The 25,554-nt window shown below is 39.2% G+C and overlaps 1 protein-coding gene across 8 annotated transcripts in view; it reads right to left on the reverse strand.

Annotated features, from left to right (window-relative positions):
* The window catches only part of TRANK1 (tetratricopeptide repeat and ankyrin repeat containing 1), a 53,144-nt gene continuing 28,512 nt past the window's right edge, over positions 923 to 25,554 (reverse strand). For 6 of the 8 annotated variants that reach the window (XM_021386258.1, XM_021386260.1, XM_021386263.1 and 3 more), the window contains 12 exons: positions 20,653 to 23,526; positions 19,848 to 20,047; positions 19,263 to 19,400; positions 15,381 to 15,524; positions 14,558 to 14,714; positions 13,894 to 13,982; positions 12,206 to 12,309; positions 10,717 to 10,849; positions 9,582 to 9,727; positions 4,067 to 7,134; positions 3,028 to 3,129; positions 980 to 1,819 (listed from right to left, as the gene is read on the reverse strand). In XM_021386258.1, coding sequence (XP_021241933.1) covers positions 1,707 to 1,819; positions 3,028 to 3,129; positions 4,067 to 7,134; positions 9,582 to 9,727; positions 10,717 to 10,849; positions 12,206 to 12,309; positions 13,894 to 13,982; positions 14,558 to 14,714; positions 15,381 to 15,524; positions 19,263 to 19,400; positions 19,848 to 20,047; positions 20,653 to 23,526 — 7,268 coding nt within the window. In that variant the 3' untranslated portion in view covers positions 980 to 1,706. Of the gene's footprint in view, positions 1,820 to 3,027; positions 3,130 to 4,066; positions 7,135 to 9,581; positions 9,728 to 10,716; positions 10,850 to 12,205; positions 12,310 to 13,893; positions 13,983 to 14,557; positions 14,715 to 15,380; positions 15,525 to 19,262; positions 19,401 to 19,847; positions 20,048 to 20,652; positions 23,527 to 25,554 lie in introns of all 8 variants that reach the window. The other 2 variants (XM_021386257.1, XM_021386256.1) reach the window with 1 other exon arrangement.

Raw genomic sequence — 25,554 nt, forward strand, 5'->3', positions numbered from 1 at the left:
TCCATGCACTAAAGAAATGTACTTCAAATGAAGTTACTGACACAACGTAACTTCTGTTCTTACTTCTCTTTCTTTGTTTTCTCTTTGCTTGGTGTTTTACAGTGATATTTTTAAAGCTTCACTTTTCCCATAAAGGGAAAGAAAAACTACAATCGCTGGATCTTCAAACTGAACAGTGAGGAGTTTTAAACTGTGATTACCTTAAAAAGCTTAGGTAACATTTACTGCCACAAATGAGTGACTACTTGAGTAAATACTCAAGTCAAGAAACTAATCAGCAAAATTTCTAGGAGCAATTTCTAATGCAAAGTACATACTACTATAGAAAATAAAGCCAATGATGTTACATTAATGCTCTAGCTTTCCTAATCCTTGATTTCTATAGTGCAAGTGACTAGCACTACATTTCATTCATAAGTATTTTTAAGCTGCTTTCTAGACGCTTAAGCAACAGGGCTTCTTTAATAAGCAGCACTTAGTAAAGAGTCTTCTGGCAGACAACAGCAATTACAATGCAATAGAAAACCATCACTGCTGCTCACGCTGCTCTATTCTACAGCAGCATTTCATTTTTATCCATGGAAGGTGTCCCACTTTGAAAACATTGGGCATAATAGCAAGTTCCTAAGCTTTTGGCAAAAGGTAATTATTAAAAAAATTTGTTATGTATACAAAGCAGCACACTGTTTAAGATAAAATATTTCAACAGCTAAATAACTCTGTAATTGTGCACGTTTAACATTCAAATGCATCCATCTAAAATGAGGAGATCAGAGCATGTTGGAGACGCTGAAGTCCCAGAAGTGAAATAGTGCCATCATGAACTGATACTCTGGCCCAAATTGTACCCTACTCACACAGTTGGTCAGTGACCTCTGGCTTTCCCAAAGCATTCAAAAATGAGACAAAATCACACAGTTTTAAACATCTTACAAATTTTATAAAATGTTATTGAACATTACAAAAAGGCTTTCTTTGATTGAAATTTATAAAACACTGTGTAATACTCTTTAAAGAGAGATTATCTATATTTCAATACGTACAGGTAAGAGTTTATATCAAAATTTTATGGAACAGAAGAAAATTCATAATTTTCTTACTTATCTAATTAGAAGTATGTACATTGTCAAAAAAAACCATGAATGAGCTTAGGAATGATTATTCGTGTCTATAAAAATATAAAAGAGAGATACCCCAAGTACCTCACCTGAAGACTTAAAAAATGCCAAACATAAGACTCAAGAGACAGTAAGTTTACAACGGTAATCTAAAACCAGACATTAAAACCAGACATTAAAACCTCTTAAAATCAGAGAAGCTATCTTTTTTCTGAGTATTCCAGCTCAGAAGATTGATTATGTCAATTAACAGGGAAGAAGAAAATGAAGACTTGGTAGAAAAATACCCCTGAGATAAGGCCAAAACACGACTGCTTATTCCCACTTGCTTGTTTCTTTGGCTGCTGGTTACTTTCAAGAAGCGATACAGGTCTGAAAGGAAATTTGTCCTGTCACAGGTTTTACCAATTACATTATCACCACAATTCATTATTCTGACAGAAGTGTTAACAATAGCATAAGTTGCTTTTTCTTTACATTCTTCCCATTTCTGACCCCACCACTCTATTCTTCTTTTTCATGAGCTTAATATTTTATTCTAAAATTAGATTACCAGAGGATGGGATAGCAGCTGCATATTTTTTCTAATTACCATTTCCCACATCTTCCTTTTTTTCTTGAAGGTTTTTTATAGGCAAGTTCTTCAAAAGCCATGCTTTCATCTTCTACTTCATTTTCCAAGTCTCGATCATGAACAAAGTCTGTATAAAAACAAACAAACAAACAAAAAAACCAAGACATTAATGCAAAATGGAAAGACATGACATCTTTTTTCTCTTCACAGTATGACAAGATCTACCACTAGGATTTTATATGTCAGCAAAATATCTTCGTACACATAGTGTCATGTTTAAGAAGTACTGGGTTTAACATGACAAAGCGCCTTGCTGCACTAGTCATTATTTTTACATTGAACATCTGTTTTGATTGCTATAGCTTTCAGCTTTTTTAAGAAGTGTGTCTTTCCTCTCTCAAGGTTCAGTTTCAGCAGATGATACATTTTCTTACTGAGTTCTAAAGAGGGAGTGACAGAGTACAATGCTGCTCGCACGACTGTGAGAGCATCCTCATGCAGTCTTATCGCTGTATCTTTATTGGAATAGAAAGTTGTAACACAAAGCTTTACCACAATCAAATTCTCGAAAATAGAGCTACTTTAGTACTTCACATATAGTGCAATTTGTAAGCCTGATCACTTTATTTCTGCTTTTTTACACAGTTTTTGCAATTCTACCACTAGAATATGTGCTTATCCTTAAACATTTGGGTAGGCATAATGAAGACTTAAACTTGCCCTAAAAGGTCTCTGGTGCAATTGACAGCATCCAAGTATATTACTTTTTATCTAATACAAAGTAAAATGACCGAAAACAAAAGAAATCTATGTATATTTTTTTCACAGAAATCTTAGAAACAAGTTGAGGATCAGTGTTATTAAGAAACTGGTTTTCAAGAACTCAAAGGACCACTTAACTGCCAATAAATGCACTGCTGCAGCACAGTTGAAAAACAGCACTAACAGGTGAAAATGAAGACAGCTTGTCTTCTGCCCCCCACTACAATTTCTATCCCGAGGACTGCCCCTGAGACGCAGCTAAATGTACAGCTGAGTGTGCTTGTATGCACACCAACACACACTCCATGCAGGCTGGGACCCACTGAGTGTCAGGAGAAGGGCCTTGCTCCATCTGAGTCCCCCTCTGCAGCCAGCTGTGAGGGAAGACCAAATAACTTGTACTTTCCCAAGCCTCCTGTAGAGGTGCCTGTTTCTCACTGCCTAGAGATCTGTGATGCTGTGTGAATATCTACAGCACTGCTGACCTGGAGAGTGAAGCAAGTGAAGCTAAGAGACCATTACCAAACAGTGACCACTAGGCGGCACAGGAATCTGTGTCATTTGAGAACATACCTTCTTCCTTTATCCTCTGTAAATCCATTTTCTTCAGCCACTTATAAGCCTCATCAGTGACAGCAAACAATTTGTTGGCATGCTCAGTTATTATTTCTTCAGCTGAAATGGAGCACAAATAGTATTCTGTAAGAACACCAGCTGAGTGACAGACAGTAGCTAAAAGCCAAGCATGGTGACACAGACACGTGTACGATAACGATGCAAAGCAAGAAGTCTTGGTCTCCAGTGATTTCATGCACAGACCAAATTCACTACTGGGGATGAAGAAGCTGTATGTATTACACCCCAAGCCAACCAACATTGCTAGCATGACGAGAGGAGAAGCTCACCTCTTCATCCCTGTGCGTTCCTTTGAAGGTGTACCTGAAACTTGGACACACTTTGGTTTATCTATTTTGGGGAATTAAAATTTCTGGCTTTCATTATCCCTCTGACATTCTACATGTCAAACAACAAGGACCCACTGTCACGGTTCTCTCAGCAGAAACCTAACTAATAAGCAAGATTTATACATTTTATCCATATTGAAAAGGTTTCAGTTAGGAGTGAAGATAAAGCTTCCACAGTAAAGTGAAGACCATAACCTAACATTTAGTTACAAATTAACGTATTGCACTGGTAAGAGCTGACGAACACACACAGCACTACAGTTTTTCATTACTGTCAGCCATCACGGTGACAACTTGACAGGGTTGCCGGATTTCTACACTAAAGCCAGTAACAATATTTTGATGTAAGATGTCACTTTCCCACAGCAAGTACCCCAAACAATTTTGCTCCAGGGCTAGTCATTCAGTGATTCAATTTTGCTTGCAAAAATCATCATAGAATAATGCTTTAAGCAATGAGAAAGAAATCCTATATCAAAACACATATCTCCTAAGTACCACAACTTATCAATCTCTATAGTGAAATACGTAGTATTTTTTAATTTCTTTTGACCACATTAAGATTTTTGAATGGAGCTTTGTTGTGTCTAGAAGTTTGGCCGCAAATGACATATTACATTGTTTAAAAGAAAAACAAAAAGTCTTACCTTCAGCCCAGGCTTTTCTCTCATAGATTTCCTCTACTGCATCTGAAATCTTCTTAATGTTCTCTTTGATTTTTCTCTGGCATAAGTTGGGACCTTCTTTATAGGCTAAATGGTCTTGAGTGTAAGTCTTTTCTGTAATGGCCTCCACTATGTCCAGGCCATCACGTATTTTTGGATCTATCTTTCTTCTGAAAAAGTCAGCATAGTTTTTGTAGGCAGCACTATTATTTCTGTGTACATCTGTGTTTCTGTGCTCAATATAGGCCTCACTGGCTGCAATAATTGCATTTCCTTCCACCTGCATCTTTTCTTCTGTTGGTGTCACAGCTTCGGAAGTGTCTGCCTCCACGCCTTCAGTCTGACCGAAATAGTTCTCAGTGCTCTGGATAAATCTGACTCCACAGAGGTCACACTGGGTTTGGTCAATATCTGCTTTTTTGAAGATATCTGATAAAAATTCCTCTCCTTTCACTGCTACAGGCTCTGCTTTGCAGCAGGCCTTCCTTTTCCACCTCATGCATGTAAAAATAAAATGGAAGACGCGATACAGCTGGCGTAGAGCAGATGCTTTCTGCTCTTGCTTCTGTTGCTTGTTGAGTGCAATCACTTCCAGGGGATCCTTCTGGTCCTCTAAGCACTGATGACTTTCAAGTTCCTTCTCTATCTCATCAGCATATTCTGTCTTATCCAAAGAGGTTATAAACCTGTCAAAATTTACATTTTCATACAGGATACCCCGTATGGGTGCATATCCCTGAGTATACAGAGAGTCCCACCTCCATCGGCAGTCAAATAAGTACTCCTCATCTCGCTCTGTCAGAAGCTCTTGCAGGCTTGCAGCGACTTCTCTCACACTTGAAGCCTCAGCCACTTGTTCCACTACCTTTAGTAATCTTACAGGCACTTTTGAGGGAGAGTCTTTCCTCATTGATTTCAGCATCGCCATTATTTCAGGAAAGAGTTGGCTCAGGAGGTATTTACACATAGAATTCTGCACCTGGTCAGCATTCAGTATCATCACTAAGCTCAGCACTACAGTTCGCTCAGCCTCTCCAGAAGTTACACAGTCAGGATCCTCAAAAGCATCCAGAAGGACGCTGAAATTCTCATGAACCCCACACAAAATTTTTGCTAGGTAACAGAGATGAAATCTAAAATTCTGTTCAGCTACATATATGTCCTTTGGTCTATACTCTTGTATAATGGAAAATGTCTCTGTAAATTCTTTGCCATGGCCTTTGCTTCTGAACAAAAAATCCCAATAATGGATGAGAGCAATGTAACTCTTCGGAAGGCACAGAGTCATGTTCTTGTTGAGTCGCATTAGGACAGCACAACAGATAATATACTGGAATTCCAACAACATCACTGTATTTCCTATGCTTGGAATCAGGCATCTTGTGCATTTCTTGACCAGGACGTTCATAAAACGGAAAAACAGCCTTTTACAGCTTTCGGGGTTCTTATAAACATAGAATTGCTCAAATGAACTTTCAAGGAGTCGAATGAAGCACAAGTGCGTTCTTCCTGCGTTTTCAGTTTTTTTGTCAGGTTGCAACATGCCATGTCTGCCATCTATTCCTTTGATCTTTGCTCCTTGGCTTTTACTCTTTGGAGAATTTTTTGCCTTTGACAAAGCAAAGTTTAGCTCTCTGTTATAATCGTCCTCTTCCTTAAAAAGAAGTTTCTCAAATTCTTCGGGATATCCTGAAGATAAGAGAAAAACTTTCATGGCGCTTAGCCACAAGTCACTCGATTCTCTTCTGGCTCTAGCATCTTCATTTTTAAACTTAAATAAGATGTACTCATTCAACACTGCTCGACAGGGTTTGGAAGTAATGTTACTAAAGCCCAGTATTTCTTTGCATGCCTTTGGGTTTTCTGACAGTATTCTCAAATGGAAATGATTAGGAAAAAATGTCTCTAGAAGGGCTCTACATGACACATACTTGTCAGAAGACAAAAGACCATCAAAGCTTTTGCACTGACTCAGAAGCTCTTTAGGGAAAGCACGCGTGGCTTCCAAGAGTAGTCCATTTATTGCTGCTAGGTTCATTTTACACTGAAATATCATCCTTGCTTCATGGCGCATCAAGGGCTTATGGAAATCCTCACAGGTTGTATCCTCACAGTTCAAGCCAACAATGAACTTCATACAAATATCGGGGTAATGCTTGTTCAGTAACTCATGGGTGATGGAGCACAACCTGCTCAGCAAGTGCTGCTTCAAAGCTGATTTTATCTCCTCTGTGCTTACTGAGAAATTTCCTTTTGTTTTCCTCTCTTTTAGACTTGCCTTGTCTAACAAAAACTTGAGGATGGGTTCAGCTTCATTTTGAGATACCTGGCAACGACTGTCACCTGTTGGGACAATTCCAAAATAGGCAAAGCATGACTTTACCATATCTTTCTCTGCATTGGTGGTTGCTTTCTTCAAACTTTTAACCAGATCCAGGAGAGCCATTAAGCCACGTGTTGCCTTAATGAGGATGTCCTGGCTTGGTGCACTGCAGTGAGATAGCACAAAGAGAACTTCAACTGCGCCAGCAGAATGATTCAAAGATAGAAACCGAAAGTATGCGTTGCTCAGCTTTGCAAAGTCTCCCTTCAGAGCTCCTTGCAAAAACAAAGCCTCAGCAATGCCAGACTTCTGATTAGTTTGTTCACATAGCTCAAGGGCTTCTCTTAGCATGATCTCTCTGTCCACCAGGTCCGACTCTGAACAAGGAGTTGTGCCAGCACGTACTGCAGCAAGCAAACAAGATGCACGAAACTCCTTTATAGCTGTGAGGTTGGCTGCTTCCAGAGCAAACCCATGTTGTTTCATTAGCTTTGCAGCTTCTTCTTGTCGACCTTCTCTTTTCAGCAAGTCTGCAGTTTGGTGCAAGCATCCACGGGACTTCAGAAACTCAAGCTGATCCTCTGTGTCAAGTTTTGAGAGGACCTGCATCATTTCCTCAATTCTGTTCATACTTAGGTACTTTGCAGCAGCTTCCAAATACAACTGGTTTGCTGTACATGAGAGTTTGGATGCCATTTGTCCTCTTGCATTTAACATCTCTTCATATCTGAAATAAACCATATATCAATTTACTACTATGGATGATCAACCTAGACACAAAATCACTGCAATTTTTTAAAATTCCCCAAACAAGAAACAAATAGCAACCCCAAGAAGCTCTTCCATGAAAAAGGACAACTATTTCAACTCTGACTATTGTTTATCATTAGAAAAACAATCATGTAATCCCAAAAGATCTACAAAAGGAATTTAGTTACAAACAACAGAAGGTTGCCTGAAACAAGAATATTAAAACTTCTGGTAAGAACAAGATCACAAGGTTTACAGCATTAATTAATCTTTCTCCATGCTGTCAAATTACTTCAATCACATTTTACCAGTGATAATCTTCTGTTTGTTAAAGTAAGCCTCGATGTAGAGCGGTTATTTACATAAATAGGGACCAGAATGGAAACTGTGTTATGAGGAACAGCTGACAGAACTGGCATTGTTTCGTCTGGAGAAGAGGAGGCTCGGGGGAGACCTTATTGCTCACTACAACTGCCTGAAAGGAGGTTGTGGAGAGGTGAGGGTCGGCCTCTTCTCTGAGGTGACTAGCAATAGGATGAGAGGGAATGGCCTTAAGTTGCGCCAGGGGAGGTTCCGGTTGTATATTAGGAAAAAATTGTTCTCAAAGTGGTAGGGCACTGGCACAGGCTGCCCAGGAAAGTGGTGGAGTCACCATCCCTGAAAAAGTTCAAGAGGTGTGTGGATGTGGCACTGAGGGACATGGCTTAGTGGGCATGGTGGGGATGGGTTGACTGTTGGACTAGATGGTCTTAGAGGTCTTTTCCAACCTTAATGATTCTATGAAAATAGAAAATAATTCAGTTCTCCACAAGGCCAATATAGATAGTATTCTGCAAAATGAACATAAACTAGTCAGTTTAGAGAACTGTTTCAATTCTGTCATACATAGTCTTTGCTGCTTACTGAGTGCCCAAGCAGAGCACCTGGCTGCATCTTTCAGAACATACACTTTAAAACACTCAGTTATCAATTACTTGTGGCTGATGTCAATTTATTAAGGTAATAAGGATTCTCTCTTGCACGCTGAAAATGAGTAATAACCTGACGGGTGAGTGTCTTGCTCCAGTTGCGCTACCTGATTTTCTTGTTGCATCATGCAGCAATCATGCGCCTGCCACCTGGCAGGCTGTTGGGTATGCATACTGACTGCATGGTGGTTGGCTTTTCCAAGATGCCCCCTGTAAGTCAGCCTGACCTGTCCTGAGAATTCAGTAGACAATAGCCGAAAAATCAGGTCTTTCTGGTTGCACAACCATACAACTAGCCATTGAACACAAAGGCTTGCCAAGCAGGATATGTCTCAGATGGGTGATGCTGAACAAACTTCGAGACAAGAATGTTCCGTACTAGTCTCTTACAGTGAGTAAATTAGATTTTCATTACTATAATTTTTTTGTGATAAACGTGGGAGTGAAGATTTTTGTACTTTTGCCAATGAATTTATAGGAATGATTTGGGGAGGCTGGTTTAAAAAATCGTTAGTTGGTAAGGTGACTTTAATGAAGTTTTGGATGAAACTCTACATATATATCTCTACATATTAAACTAGCTTTAGTCTTTTAAAAAACAGCTATCATGGCATAGGAATTATCAAAGGTGCATCACAAAGGACTTCAGAGAAGGTGTGTATTGGAGGCCTTGCTGGAAGTCTAACTGATGTGCATATTCTTAAAAAGTCATCAAGTTAGGTGTAATGAATGGTGCGGCCAATAAATTAACTGTTTTCACAAGAGCGATCTAATGAAGTCACAAGGATGGCGCAAGATGCAAAGTTCTGTCAAAAAGATACAAATAAAATCTGTTCATCAAGAACAGTGTGAGATTGCTCTTAATTGCCCTTAGACACCATGGGGGAGATGGTATGGTACACCTCATCCCAGAGACTGGAACCTCTTGGACTCTGTCCAAGAGGCAGTGCAAGCTGGTCATTTACTGTTCTCCGCTCTAAGTTAAATGATTTTGAGACACAAATAGTTCAATTGCCACAATGACTTCTGCATTACTACCACATATCTAATGGCTGCATTCCTCCAGAAGTCAGTGACAAAGTGGTTGAATCCATGACTATTCATCTTTAGAAGGGAAGCATTTATTACTGTTATCAGATGTTTTTGTTACGTTTACCATAGAAACCTAGTTCAGAGGACTGGTCAAAGAAGAATTTACATGACTAGTAATACAGGACTGGAAAAGAAACCTAGGAAAGTCAAACTAGTTGCTGGTCAAGCTATGAATGCAATAGAATGCTTTGCACGTGTTACCACGACACCAGTGAGAATTCAGACAAAGTTAATGAATTTGACTTCACATAAAACAAAGTCACCAGCCAAAATTCTCATTAAAACTTTATGGAGAGACAGCTGCATTATGCTGAGGTTGGAGATGGAAAAGAGAATTATTTTCCAACACAATATTGAAAGATACCTTTCAACTGCCTTAGCTGCTTCTTCATAGAGCTCCTCTTGACAATACATCTTAATTGCCAGATCAAACTCCTCAATTTGTTCATAACATTCAGATGCTTCTTTGTAGCACTGGTTTTTCTGATAGTACACTGCAGCATCTTTCATCTGCAATGCAGAAGTCAATAATGAAATCGAAGCGCTCTAAACACCCAAAACTACATGAATAGAATAAAATTAATAATTCTATCATGCAGGTGTCTCATACACAAGCACGCTTTAATAAAATGTAATCAGAGTCTTTTAATGTAATCAAGTACTTACTAAGTAGCCATCAATAAAACTGAACAGATATTTTTAAAATTAAAAAAGCCTTCAAAATACTTGCATTGGAAAAATTAGAACTTAAAATTAAGGATTTACAAAGTACTTGCCATTCTCTGCCTATTATTAAAAATATAAACATATATTTATTCAATATATTTATTCAATAAACATACATTTATTGACTTCCACACTTCACAAAATCAACAGGACTAAATTAAATTAGAACAGTTCTAGCTGCAGAATAAGAACCTTAATCTTGTGTCCTAAACTTTAAATATTTGGGAACAATCACTTTAAGATATTTTGGTGGAAATGTTCTGCAGATAAAAAAAAAAATACCCTCACAAGCCTAGAAAATTGTTCTCAGTACATTTCTTAACCCATACAAATTTCAGGGTTCCATTTAGGTGTCTTTAATCAGTGAAACTGCAGTATCATCACAGTAATATATGAGACAAATAACAGCTTAAATTTCATGAAATCAGTCAGTAACTAACTTTCAACTGCAAAGCAGAAATGACTGATGTTGACATTTGAGGAAAGCCAAAGAAATAAATCTAGACTATATAACTGCATTGTCCTCTTTGTTTCTCTTAAAGCTATTCTGTGACAAATGCATCATTGGGAATGTGCTCCTCTTGAATGTCCTAGCATAAGGAGCTGTTTTAGTTCAGCTACTACCGCGTCACAGAAAGATACTATTACCTTATGAGTTCTGAAAGAGATCACCTTTAAAATTTCTATAAAGATGTACAAGCACCAAATTGGAGGCGAAAAAAGATGCAGGAAAATGAAAGAGGTAAGGAGAGGATAGGGTAAGGATTTAATACCTTTCCTAATTTTTTACACAGTTCTGCACAAAGCCGGAACTCCTTTGATTGAAACAGACATTTTAGTGATAGTTTTGGTTCTCCACATTCCAAGTAAGTTTTAGCCAATGTCATATATTCCATCTGTTTTTCCCTGTAGAAAGTAAGAAAGAGAAAATGACTCAAATTAAATGAAGTTTAAGATCACAAGATCTGTAAATGAATCCAACCAACACTGACATAATGCATTCCTCCTCATACTTAAACTGATGAGGCATTACTTCACAATTAGCTGGATTTTGGACCAACACTGCTCTGAGCAGAAGTCTGTTCCAGAATCTCATGAGCAGTAAAAAGGAACTAGTTTGAATTCACCATTCTTGAGCCGAGAGAATCAGAACTGTATGAAGTATAGAGCACACAGGAATCTTGTTCATGCTTTGTGCAAGAGTGTTAATATTTTTAATTTGAAATAGCAGCTTCATTATTATTTATGTTCTGTCAACATGTCTTGTTCAACATCAGCTTTCCTTGTATGATCTTGTATGTTATCTTGTGTTAATTTATTTTACAAGTTATCCTAATAAACCTAGCTTCTCAAACCCTATCCAACTGATAAGCGCTTCAGCTTACAGCCAACTAAGAATTTCAGTCCCCTCAACAAATTCTGTGTGATCACAAGATTTTATGACTATGCTTGTACTCCTTGCAGTGCTATTAACACAAAACAGGCCTTTTAAAAAAGGTAATCCTTAGTAAATTCCAGTTGTAACATTTTCTCAGGCTTTCCCTCTTCTCCCTTCAGTGCTATCTCCCTCTGCTCTAGTCACATTCTGCTATCACTACTAGTTTTTTTCCCTCTTACACACGTCAAGTCAGCCTTTAACTTCTAACTCAGGGAACTTCAAACTTTCTCCCCAGTCCAGCCCTGGAGCAATTCCACACAGCTGACAGCATAAATAAATGATTCGTCTCAAAATCTGTCCCCTTTTTAAAACTGTTCTTTGGTTCAGAACTAGTTCAAGTTGTTTAATTTAGACTGGCTCAAACACGAATTTTACTTCAAAGCTCACTCTTTGTTAGCAGCTTTTCTTCCCAAATGTAAAACACCATCCCTTCCTCTTGGTTAAGTAGTAGGACTAATTAAAATTGAGAACTGCTGATGGTATATGCTGTCTATTTCTGTATCTGAGAAAAAAGCCTCTTCAGGTAGTGCAAATTCTGCTCCTTTCTCTCATGGAATCCTGCAATGGTCACACTTGGTTTGGACAGCTTACAGTTTATAACTGCCTTCACTGCTTCCCAACGGAGGCAGCAACGCAGATCCTGCAGCAGTTGTGCTGAATTTTCTTCAGTTTCCTTCATCACCCCAAAAAGCTGTAACAGACACTTCACCTACAAGCCTATTGCATCTCTCCAGTTTGGTCTCACAGCTGTGGTGGGCATCTTCCCTGACACACACCCATGAGGTCCGGCACTTGAGAATGATGCCCACTCGTGTTGTACTTACCTGGGACTGCTCTTCTTCGAGTGCACTTTGAGAACAGCATCATGTGCCAGAGCCAGCTTTGACTTCTCAGCTGCTCCTCCCTTTTGGTAACATTTGGCTGCCACCTGGGGTGAGAACACACACAGCATTTACCCACGTGCATCCAACCTACGGCTTATCACATAAAAGCAACTCTTAATTTTACAGCTGCTGTAATGGAAAACAGAAAGACCCCAGGGTGAATGGAAGAAGGAAAAGGTGAAAGACAGCAGTATATTCATAGGACAAAAAGAAAAGCTTTAAAGTCAGTCCACACGTGACTTTATCACAATTAGAATTTTAATTAAAGCGTTTTACAAAATTTACATGGAAGCAATAAAAGCAAAATTCCTGAGAGGCTGATGGTACAAATAGCACCATGATTTTGAATGATGATCCAAATCATTAACTGGTAAGTCACTAGGCAGCTGCCATATTAGTTCTACTAATCAAAGCTAGGAAAAACAAATTGTGCAAAGTTAAATAAGAGAACGTGGAAAGTTTATTCATGCTTTGACCACACTAGTCCCCTTATGTGATAAGTTAAAGGGAATCATCGAGAGTTAACTATGCACCTAGCAAGGTTGGCCTATTTATCACCTTTCTCACTTTCCCATATCATATTTCCTTATTCCAACCATTAATTTTGTGTTTAATTCTGTTTGGAAATTCCACATTGCAAGCCAGTCTTAGAGAGGCATAATTCCCCAGATAACTTCCTTTTATGTAGTGGTGATAGTCAAAGATCAGGGTTATGAAGAAAACAGAACAGCAGATAATATGGCTATTACATTTCAGATTTCAAGATTAATTTTTTTCAACAGTGTTTTTTTTTTTTATTTGAACAATTTTCCGTCCATTTAGAAAATTGCCTTTTTTCCTCGGAAGAGAGAAATACCATAGAGGCAGCTTAGTATTTTAATGTTTGCCTTCTTATAAGTATCTATTTTCCATTGAAAAAACTATGCTGCCATCATCAGAAAGCGGAAGCTTTCCTTCTGCTATCACCAAAATAAGAATCTAAAACTGCATGACTGTCACGCCAAATCTGAATTGTGTAAACTAACAGTTTAGCAAATAAAAAAAGTGTAAAATCTTCATTTAAACAGTAAGGGAATTAAACCATAATTTTGCTGCACTTTTCCCAGATTTCTTGGTGTAGCAAATTCCCTTAGTTCTTACATGCTGTTCCTTAATATGCATTTTGTATCCATCCCTGATTACTATTCAAAAAAAAAAACCCACAGAAGAGCACTGAGAGCATCACCCAAATCAATATACTTCAAATAAATGTCTACAGGAATTCATGTGTAGTGATAGTGCCAAGCATGCGGTTTAGATTCACAAGTTCTAGTACTTTGTATTGTTGCTAACAATTGTTACTCCCAATCATCTTTGATTTGTGCATGGTAAAACATTTTCCCCCTCTCTGACCTGCACATTTCTGTCCGTAATTTACAGACAACAGGCTGCTCTCTCTTTCCTTATTTCTTGCTAGTTGTTTGTAAGTTGTCTGTAGACATCTACAGAATTAAAAACCAACAAATAAGAAAAACACTGCTATAGAGCCACTAAAGGTTTACAGATGATTTTATAGATGTAAAGAAAATAAGAAGGTTCCAGAATAGGTAAGCATCCTTATTTCAGCACATGCTATCACATGCTCCTACCTCCCAGAACTGATGTTTAGCATAGTAGTCTCCCTGTGCAATCCATTCTTCTGGAGATGAAGTTTTAGCAAACATGCTGTCATCCAAGTCTAGAATATTATGGGAAATAATGTTACGTTAGAAGAGATAAATAGCAGAAATCACTTACTACGTACAAAAGCTAAGCATGAACATGTCATAATGTTCTGAACTTTGTTTTGTGCTCACATCAGTAATGGTAACTGTGAGTTAAATACATTTCACCTCTTCCAGTCAGCCCTGGAAACAAACGAGTAGGGTCTGGTTTTGAAAAGCCTACAAAAATTCTGCTTTTTTTGGACAAAACTAAGTAAACTCACTGTCTTTATAGAAACTAAATTCTCTGATTTGATAAACCTCTTTCAGCCAGCATGGTAATCCATGAGCCGCCTTCATTACTGTGCAGGAAAAAATTATACCTATGAGTTAGCAATTATGTTATTTATTAACACATACAAATGATCTTTAGAGCCCAAACAAGTAAGACCTACTGAAATCAATGAAAATTTGCAAGGGCAATATCAGTGCAAACTCTTAGAGGGACCCCAGAAATTAACATTCTTTATTACATAGCTTGAAAGCAAGAAAGCATTCAGTAGGTTGTCTGGTTTTAGACTCTTTTAAGGAAGCTTTAGCATAACTTTACCTTTATTTTCATCTGTTTTGACAACTTGAACAAATTCTCTTTTGATGAAATACTTAAAAGCTGGTGCTCGTTTATCACTGTTTTCATCAAAGATCCAAAGATTGACCCTGGCTCTTGTAATGGCGGTATACAACTGCTTCAGTTCTCCATTCAGCATCTGAAGCAGAACACCACCACAAAAATAATATAAATAGATAAAAGAAAACAAATGCCAGATTACCTGATTTGTTACAAAGTGACATAATTTGCAGTTTTAAGAAAACAATGAATATGTAAAGTGAATGACAAAGAAAGTATCTCTAAGCAAATCTAAATATGAAATATATGATTTTTTAGCTACGTAAGTAACTGTCCACCTAATATGCAAGCAACTGCTGTTACCACAAATGTAGCTGCTGCAACTGTGACAGTCCTTCCTGTTTCTAATCACTTGCTTATGTAATTACTTGTTTCTTTTTTCCCAGTACAATTCTGAAAATATCTGTCTCAAGTGAGTCTAAGTAAAATTTCCTTAACTTTCAAGTAATGACAATGATCTGAAACCAGATTAAAGTAATAATAAACACTGACAAGATGTTTTGCTATTTGTTTTAACCACTGTATATACACCTAAAAATCTACTTTTTGTTTCTTACCGAACTGCATTCACAAAAAATCTTTCAAAATCAAGTTTAGATTATACAAGTAGGAGCTACCAAAAAGATCAAACAACCTCAATGAGCTGCAACTAAAAGATTAACATAATTGTTGAAGAAATCTCCCTACTTTTAAGATTTAGGAGTTTAGTGTAACCTTGCTATTCCCAATGTTATGAAAAACTCACCTTGTACATTTCTACATTAAAAGAAGTAGGTCTCTTTTGCATAGCAGTAGCATCCTCTAAAGGCATTTCAATTAGCACTTTGCTTCCTACTTGCACATCCGAATCAGGAGTGTAAGAAGAAATGATCTTCCATTCTTTGCAAGCCTAAAATGTCAGAAAAATGAAGTTATACATATACAGCGATTACTACTGCCCAAATATGCAAAAGATAAGGTCATATTTTGTGATCAGTCAGCACACACCCACAATTGAAAACAACTTAAACGGGATAAGACAAAAAAAAAAATCTCAGGGAAGAACCTATAGACAACCAAAAAAGTGGAACTTCATCTCAACACATGGGAGATTAGGGAGCAACCTTTGAGATACATGTGTGTGTATCAAGTCATCATCATGTTGAACATACAGCTTTTCCTGAAATAGCCAGTACAATGCAGTGTCTCCCTGAGCTTGTCATCCCAACACAGGGGAGGTAAGCGACTCAGCTGAACACAGAATAAAGAAAGAGAGCAAGAAACAAAGCAAACCTAGAAGAGAGTAATTGGCTTGAACTGGCTTCAAGCCACACTCTCCAGCAATTAAGGATGTCCAAGCCTGTGACAGTGGAGCATACAGGGACTGTTTGGGAACATACAGGAATCATGTCTGTATTGTGATTCCTCTGTGTATTGCCACTGTTGTACAATGCTTCTCTTGTGATTTCAGCATACTGCTGTATTAGTCTTCTAAAACCAAATCGCATATAGCACCACATTTATCAATCATCATCATCTGATATTAAACATAAAATCCTCCTCGGACAGACTATAAATCTGCAGCTAAAGCTGCAGATACACTCCTAGGATGGATGGCTCATCAAGGAGAACATCAGCTTACCCTCACCGCGGACAAGGCTCAAGCTGTGGTCCTGTGGCCAGGGACTCTTCTACAAACCCCAACGCTGCAGCAGGCAGACGCACTGCGCCTGCTCCCCACCAACCTGGGGTGGGGTTCAAAGGTAAAAGGCAGTAGGAGAATGCTGACAAGTTGCAAACTGCTATGCTAAAATGTGCCATGTAAGACATGTTGAACCAATCCAAGCCTGAAGGTTAGGATGAGCAGCTGCCAAGTTTCCTTGGCACTACAGGGCTGACAAGCTCAGTGAGTCAGTGAGTTGCGGGCAGGCTGGCCCACAGCTCACCGACCTCATCCCAGAAGCACCAAGGAGACCTGCGGCAAGCAGTATCCAGGCAAGCAAAGGCGAGCAGCTGCTGTCCTTTGGGTGCTGCCCTAAAGAGGCATTCTGCTGAATCATCGACTCGGAAGGAAAAGTGTGTGGATTAAGAAGAGGCACATCTGGGACATCACCTTTCACAAACAAGTCATCTCTGGTGATGTAAATCACGATGGGATGGAGCCCGTGCACAAAACAAGGGGGCTGAAGCCATGGAGGTGGATCCACCAGTAACTCATATAGGTTTATGTTCTCACCGTCACTGTGCACATTCATGAGATCTGGTCAGTTGTGCAATGAATTTATTGAGGCTCAGTGTGCAGCACTAGTGATTGCTAGTGCTGGTCCAAGCCACAGGGTAGTCCCTAAGTGGCCAACAAACCCGTCTCCTTGGAAGAGGGTTAAAGAAGAGCAAAAAGAAATTCATGTGGAACGTCTAAAAGAGCCTGGTTGGACTGTATTGGACTGTGACACAGGTATATGTATGAGTAATTCCTGCAAATGTGCATAAACATGCTTAAATGTACATTCAGCGTGGCAACAGATTTCTCTTCTGCCCTCTCATGTCATGCAACAAATGCCAGATCCCAATAGCACCTTTTTGCAGGCTCCTGATCCTCCACAAAACTAACAAAATAGAAAATCATATTCTAAAATGTTATGTTGATTTTATTCCCTTTTTGGTGTTTAAAGGAAAACTGACCACAAAGCACTAAGTTTGTGCCAGAAACTTAAAAGTACTCTTATATGACTAAAATAGCTTTGTTTTCAGCAGCCAGGAGCCCTAAGCATCCTGGCAAAAATGCAGGACACTTGCAAAACCCATTCCAAAATTCTGGTTACAATAAATCATCAATCAAACCATTCCTAAGCCTGTTACAGATTATAAAATGACAGCCAGATAATGGCATAAATTTGGGTTTTAGAGGTTTGGCAATTTTTTACTTTTAGATTCTTCATTTAAATCTGCATCTTGAAACAGGACTCATTCCAAATCTCACTTTCAAGCCCCATGAAAACCAAATCAAGCAAATGATAAACAGCACCCAGCAACATTTGCTGTCTTTACAACAGTTCAGACGTTCACCTTTCCAAACCAGAAAACCTCAGTGTGAACTTTTCTTCCCTGCTCACCCAAATAACTCATGACATGCAGGAAAACTGAATATTTATATGAAAGCAGTTCTCCTGGCCTGACACAGATTAGTCTAACAAAATTAAAATGCCCAACACATTAAACTCTGGATTCTGCTACTAGTTCTTGTTTTTCTAAGCTCAGCTCACATCATTCAAAACATATCAACTTTGAGAAATCTGCCATGACAGCTAGTATCGCAATGTTCCTGAATCTCAGTAAGCCACATTCAAGTCATTTACCTCAAGGTCCCTCTTTTCACCCTCACCACATAGTGCTTACTTTATGGAAAACCACCAGCAAGCTCCCCTCAGTTTTATTTTATACATCTGTGGTTTTCAATAGCTGCAAGTCACATCTGAAACACTGTTTTGAGGGCTCTAGCCCAGAGGGCATCTGCAAGAGAGATGTTCACACAGAATATTTAATTGCATTGTAACTCAGTCATGGGTGTTTAGAAGTCTGCAGGCACCTTCGGTAAGGATACTGGCTACTGCTTGGCCACAGAGGTCCTGCTTCAGCACTAAGTGATGAAGCTGTGGTCAATAGCTCTTTGCGGGGAGGCCTGAGGTTGCATCTCTCTAAATGAGAACTTTCTCAGACATATGGTTTGATTTCTCGTGGTCCTATGTGGAGCCAGGAGTTGGACTTGATGATCCTTGTGGGTCCCTTCCAACTCAGGATATTCTATGATTCTGTGACCTCCACTAGGCCAGGACCCACTGGAACACCTGGGCAGGGTCTGAGCTCCCTGGAGAACCACGAAGGGGAAGAAAGGAGTAGATAAAAACCTCAGCACCTACAGGAAAGAAACCCGTCCTCATCCAAGGCCATCCTAGGGAAGATGGTCCCCTGCAGACTGTTAGACATTCCAAAGTATCCTAACAAATCCTGAGCTAGATCAGAGTGAGTTTTCAGAGTTAAGCCACAGACTGTTACAGAGCATACTTCCCTTGTTACACACACACCACTTGCTTCTGAACACTTTTTTTACTAAACTTTTTTTTTACTAAACTTTCAATTAAAACCAAACCAAAACAAAAAAACAAAAAACAGCATTCAGTTTGTTTTAACTTGTCTCCAGCTGACAAGTGATTTCAAGTCTGTAAGCTATCACACCAAAAAACTCACTCTGTCAACGCACCAGTGATGCAAAGCAGGGGATCTAAGGTGCTTTTTCAGGACCCAGCAACTATAAAGTAAAAGGTATGCAAGGATAGTAGAATGTCACTCCAACTGCTCTGCTTGAACAGGTCAGAGGTAAGGAGAGACATGCTGAAAGCTAACAGTATTCTTGGCACATGGCAGAAGTGTGATCCCCAAGGCTCTCCCTGAAATTGCAACAGCCAGTCTGAAGAAAAATGCAGAACTAAGGGAAGACATGCTCACTTCATAGAACTCTGTTTCCTACTGTGATGCAACTACCTGTCTTCAGAAGAAACTCTGAATCCTTTCCCAGCTGGAAAGCCAAGTAGATCACATGTAAAATCAATACATTAAGAAAAAAGGCAGAACAGAGATAAGAACTAAGTACCTCTGAGTCTGTGAAAAAGTTGTAAAGGAGTACATCATCAAATTCCAAGCCCTTTGCTTCATAAACCGTCAGAACAAGAGCTAAACTGAGTTCCTCAGGTATCTTCTCCTTTGCTGTTTCATTTGCAACCAATACCACCTATAATAAAATATATTAATAAAAAGAACATGTTAGGAAGCCACAGGCAGAAGACACACAAACATGTCAAGATAATGCAAGAGGTTTCCCAAAACCAGGCAGCATTTAACAGAGACATTCCAGCACGCTACACAAAGCTGCCCCTAGAAGATCGACAAATATGTGGTATGAGGGGACTGTTGCAGATCTGGTGTAAGAAAATTTGGAGTTAGAAAAGAATGGGAAAATAATCATCTGATGCAGTTAAGAGCAGAAAGAGACAGAAACGCATAAAGAAGACAGAAACAGAAACTGACAAAACAACTGTTTCAGAGTTTTAAAGGCATAGTTTATCAGTAAAATAGAAGGGATTAAAAAAAGCTGTGGGCAGCCCATATAAAGTGATTATCTCTTTAGTAGCACAGCTGGAACAATCTGCAAAAAGCTGTATACCTAAGAAAAGCAAACCTGATGTGCTCCAAATTCAATAGGCTGTGTTTTCCTTTTGTTGCCCCTCAGCAGAATTGCCAGGTCACTAAAACTGCAGGACTCCAAGACAGTAGGCTTGGGTCCATCAAAGAGACCACAGTCCTTCGGAAGCCGATCGAAAGATTCCGGGAAATAGTACTGAAGCAAATCAACCACTCCAGACGCAAGACGGAGAATACCTACAATAAGCAGAATATAGATTTTAAGGTTCAATCAGAATGTCTCATACTCTCTTGCAAAGACACTTTTCAAAGATTTTGTTAAGATTTTGACCTTAAGAAGTATCATTTCAAAAACAAACATGAGTCAGAAAAGAAAAGCTGTAAGCCTCATGCTTCTGATATTTTGAGTGGATCTCATTCCTGGGCCTGTAAAGATCAGAAAGTGTGCTACAAAGACTTACCAGTGACCTCCTAACAAAATGAAGGTCAAATGCAAAACTAACATCAAAAGTACAAGTAGCTCATCAATCCTGCAAAATCTAGCAATTTGAGGAAGGAAAGGAAGTGCACATGATTACTTTTTTGAGAAGCTGCCTTCAAATCAAACAGACAAAACATGCATTAAGCATGACTTCAAAAAATTACAATTTTAGTAACATTCATTCGTGTTTTTTTCAGTTGTCACATCAAAACACAGAAAAAGCTGATCATCTGATCTCTTAAAAAAAAAAAACACACAAAAAAATGGCTGATTGAAGATGCTTTGAATTGGCCAATAGCAAACCTCAGTCATTAGCGACATCTGAAGAGCACAAGCTCAGATCATAAATTTCATACTCTACCTGAATGAGACCTGTAGTTTTGGTACAACTGATATATCCTTTTCGGTTTTCTAACACGCTGCTTCTTGTCCATGGTGTTTTTGCTTGCATAATGAAACAGTGACCTCAGATCACTAAAACGGAAAGCAACTCCTTTCATTATGCTCTGGGCAGTGTCACCAGTTAGAAACATGGAATTAGGGTCATTGATGCATTTCATTAACAGTGCTAGCTCGGCCTGGGTGAAATCCTGAATCTCATCACCATAAAACTCATGGATGGACCATGGCAGCTCCCCAAGTTTTGAGAGTCTTTGAGATAAGTTATACAGCAAGTCCTCTTCATCAAAGTAGCCTCTCTGAGATCTTATCTGTTGATAAAGACAAAAGAGGTGATAGATTTCACTTCTGTCTTCTGTGAAGTTTGGCGATCTCTTCCGGCCTAGTTTTTTGTACTGCTCCTCAGTAAGTTTACCTCCAAAGCAACTCAGTGCCTCAAAAGAGCCTTTCAGAAAGGACTTTATTTCTTTCCAAACAAGTGCAGGATTGTACAAGCTTTTACCTTTTACCATTTTTGGCCAAATTTCATTTGCAAATAAATCGTAAGTCACAAAAGTCCGAGGGTCACTCTCCCTAGAGTATACATCAGCAGTTCTTTCCTCATCACCACGTTCTGCTTCAGCACTACCTTCTTCATCCTCATCTTGCCAATTTGGTATCACCAACTCTTCCTGGGGACTCCAGCCAACAATGGTTCTCTTAAGACTCCCATCTTCATTTCTTGGAAAAAATGGGTCAGGCATGGATGCATCCAGTAACAGCAACAACTGCCTGGAGGTGATGAACAGTGGGAAATTTTCATCTTTAATGTCTTGTAGCCTGTGAACATTTGGCTCCAGAGGCTTGAAATGACTGGTTACCTTAGAAGACTTGCTAAGTTCAATGAAATTCTTTTGAACTTCTTGGCACAAGACGGGATTTTTTGTTACAAAGATCTGGTGCAGATGCTCCAGCCTGTTTTGGTCTTCTGAATTACACATTTGGCCTTCTTCATAGTTATCACACGGATTTGTTTCTGTATCAGTTGTGCCCGTAGGAACCTCTTCATCCTCACTGTCCTGGTCTTGCTCCTCACTCACCTGCTCCTCACTTGAATCATCACTGTCCTGTTTTTCTTGACACTCTTCATTCTCTAACCTAGCCTTTTCAACATCACTACACTGTCTCTGTCGCCAAGTTTGCCTCTCCAGCAGAGGACCGTTTGCCATGGTGGATTTTTCCCAGTAGGAATAAAATTTCTTCCAAAGCCTATACAAGCAGCAAGTTGTCTTTCCTGTCCCACTTCGCCCAATTAAAATGATTGGTTCCATGGGCTTTGGATTGAGGTCAATTACCGCATACTCTAATTCCCCAACTCGGAAAGGGTACTCAACAGCAGAATGTACATCATTTATAATGTTAAGGGCCATGTTAGTACTGAAGCTGTGAAATTTCATTATATTGTATTCCATTTCTGCTGCACTGGCTGGAGGGAAATACTCAGGGATAGTATGTTCTTTTGATTTTTCTCTCTCAGGGTCTTCAACATAACAACGTGGAACACGCTTATGTGTCGTCACGTTGTAGTTCTGATGTCCTTCATTTATGCCTTTGAGCTTTTTCCTTAAGATGCAAGATAAGCCACGATTGTAGGACAAGCATATATTGTCTAAAACACGGTTCAGCTTGCAGTGATCGAGAACAATGGCCCAAATTCTGATTATTTCTGTGTAAACTCTTCCCGATTTTTCTGGAAGACTTTTTGTCTGTTCTGTCTCCATAATCTTTTCTGCACTCTCACTGCAACGAGGAGAAAAGTCAATCGCAAGTTCCCATAGCATTCTTGCACCTTTGCCCAGTTTGGCTTCATAAAGCTGGATATCGGCTTTTAAATGTTTCAATGGCTTCTGAAGACCCCTAGTCCATTCCCCATTGCCAAGCCGCTTAATTGTCATTATAGTTTTAGTTTTCAGATAATGAGGTACATCTTTGCTGCCCAATGTCTTCAGCGCTTCAGGAGTGCACTCTATTTCCCAAGTCATGTTATCAAACTCCTGCACATATGCCTCAACATTCAGAATCTTCTCTTCCTCTGGTTCTTCCTTCTCTCCGTTAGACAAGCCCATACTAAATTCCTGCTCTCCCTTCTTTTTCTCTCTGTCATCTCCTTTTCCTTCAGAACAAACTGTGCTTCCACAGAGTTGTAAAGATGCACTTTTTCCCTCTTCCAAATTTGTCTGGCCTGAAGATTGCTTTTGTACCACAGAATTATCCTTCCTCGGGGCGTCACCCCATTTCAATTGCTGAATTAGAGTTGCGATTTCCTGCACTAGACTTTCCTGCAGAGTTAAGGGGTTGTTTATCTTTTCAATTTCCTGCTTTGCTAACTGATCATTTTTTGTCTTTACAGAAGACAGGCTTTTTACATCATTACGCGCTGTGTTGCCAGATGGTACTTTTAATAAGGACCCAGAAGAAGAACGTCCTGAATTCTTTGGCTGTGACACATCAGAAGCTGGAGTAGGCTTAGGTGTTTTAACTGACTGCCCTGCTATATCCTGCCGGTACTTCTTCTTCTCTGATACAGCAGTATTCCAGGCAAGTAGCAGTGGGTCACTTTTCTTAATTCTGTGCCTCACATCTCTTCCTAATTTGTTCTTTATATTGAAGTTAACATCAAATTTTGCCAGTAAATCCATTACTCTCTTTGCCTGCTTTGAAAATCCTCTCTGAAAAATAACATGCATCACTGTATTTCCATTATCATCTTGTATGTTTGGATTAAGATACGGAAAGTCAGAAGGTCTTGAAGCAAAGAGATCAAGCAGATAGTTCAGGATGTTTATGCCAGTGCCATCTGAAAGCAAGAGAAAAAAATAATCAGTTGCTTACAATGATGCGTGGTAAGCCAACAATTCTTAATGCTTTTTTTCTGCAAAATCAATTTGCTTTCAGAAGACAAATTTTACACTTCATGTTTTTAAAACAAGCTTGTTTGAAATCGCTCAAAACAGCTTTTCTAATATTCAGAAGAAATAATACGGTGGCAGCAAAGCTTTAAAAATCTCTAGTTTTGCAGCTGCTTATGGACCATCAGTCAATTTCATTCCTTTTTTAACCCCCAAGTCATCTTCCAACATCAGCCCTGACAGCTACCAAACAGAGGATGGTGACTCTGGTCATCCAGGAAAGCAGCAGCTCTGGTACTACCCTAGGGTCATCTGCTTCATTTTTTTACGATACCCAGAAAGAATCTGCAGCAGATACTTTTGAGTTCTGTAACTAACCTGTGGCAAATCCCAACTATTTCCTAATACCTGAAGTTCCTAGAGCAATTTCTTACTGAATAAGATTAGACCAATACTTATTTAGGGAAAAAAAAAAAAAAAAGAGAGAGAGAGAGAGAAAAAGAGAAAGAGAGGGCAAGAGAGAGCTAACGCTACAGCGTTCCAGTTTTAATCCAGGTAATATTTATGACTTACTCCAGCCAGTGTATCTGAAACATTTATTTCCTAACGAAAATAGTGATTCATCAAAATCATTATAGAGGAATTTCACCTCAAAAACTTTGCACAGTGAAAAGTACTCAGAGAAGGTACCACGTTTAGACTGCTTACTCTTCTGATTTAAAGTGTACAACTGACCTATGTTTTTAATCTTTCCAAAGCTATTAATGAAATGTGTGTGCATTATAAATCAATAAATATAGTGCCTTAAATTATTTTAATCCTTCAATTCAAAAATGCATTTTTTACTGATTTAAAATGAAACCTAAATTTGGGGCTTAATTTGACAGATTTTCTGATTTTCTTACACGTTTATGTAAGCCCTACAGTCCTTTCACTCACTCCTCTGGAACAAAACTCTGCTTGAGTTGCAACTGAACAAAAACAGTCAAATGGATTTCAGATGTCACTGTCAGATTTCCTTCAATGTCTGCTGCTATCGCCCTGCCTTTGTCTTTGTTTCTTCCTAGATACTTCCTATTTATACCATTCCTATCTAGCACAAATTTTATAGGTTTTCAGAGAGGAGCTTTGCTTTCTAAATTAGCTTGATTAAATAATAATAGTCACAAAAAACAGAGAGTGATGGAGACATTACAGCTGCCTCAATCCCATCAATCACTTGACGGGCCATTAACTCCCCTCACAGCACCAGGCACTGCAAATTAAAAGCAGAACATATTAGCTTAATAAAGGCTTGTCCATATCCTCTGGCCTACAAACTCTGGGGACTGAGATATGGCCAAACATCCTGGTCTGCTGCCTCTGCTATCACATGAAAAAAACAGGAGAGAAACTGGTAATGAGCTGGATAGGTAAGAAACTAGATCATGAATCATAGTATCACAGAATATCTCAAGTTTGAATGGACTCATAACGATTACCGAGTCCAACTCTAGGCTCCACACAGGACCACTCAAAAATCAAACTGTACGTCTGAGAGTGCTGTCCACACACTTCTTGAACTCTGGCAAGCTCGGTGTCATGACCACTGTCTTGGAGAGCCTGTTCCAGGGCCCGATCACCCTCAGGTAAAGAACCTTTTCCGATATGAACTTCCCCTGACGCAGCTTCATGCCATTCCCTTGAGTCCTGTCACTGTCACCAGAGAGCAGAGATCAACACCTGCCCCTCTGCTGTGAAAATGAGTGATGCCTTGTAGGAAAACGAAGACTAATCCCCCACTTTGACTAACAAAAGACCTTAGGACATGTGACCAAGGGGTTGTTATGCAGGTATAAAAGGTTGTAAGCATGTACAATAAAGCGTCTTCCTCCTGCACTAGCAACGGAGTCTGTGCCTCAATTGCCTCCAGTGGCGCCCAAACAGAGACCCTGTATCAGGGTCAGCCTTGGGAGAGAATCGGCTGTCAGGCTGAG

This window comes from Numida meleagris, chromosome 2, assembly GCF_002078875.1.
Source record: "Numida meleagris isolate 19003 breed g44 Domestic line chromosome 2, NumMel1.0, whole genome shotgun sequence".
NCBI lineage: Eukaryota > Metazoa > Chordata > Aves > Galliformes > Numididae > Numida > Numida meleagris.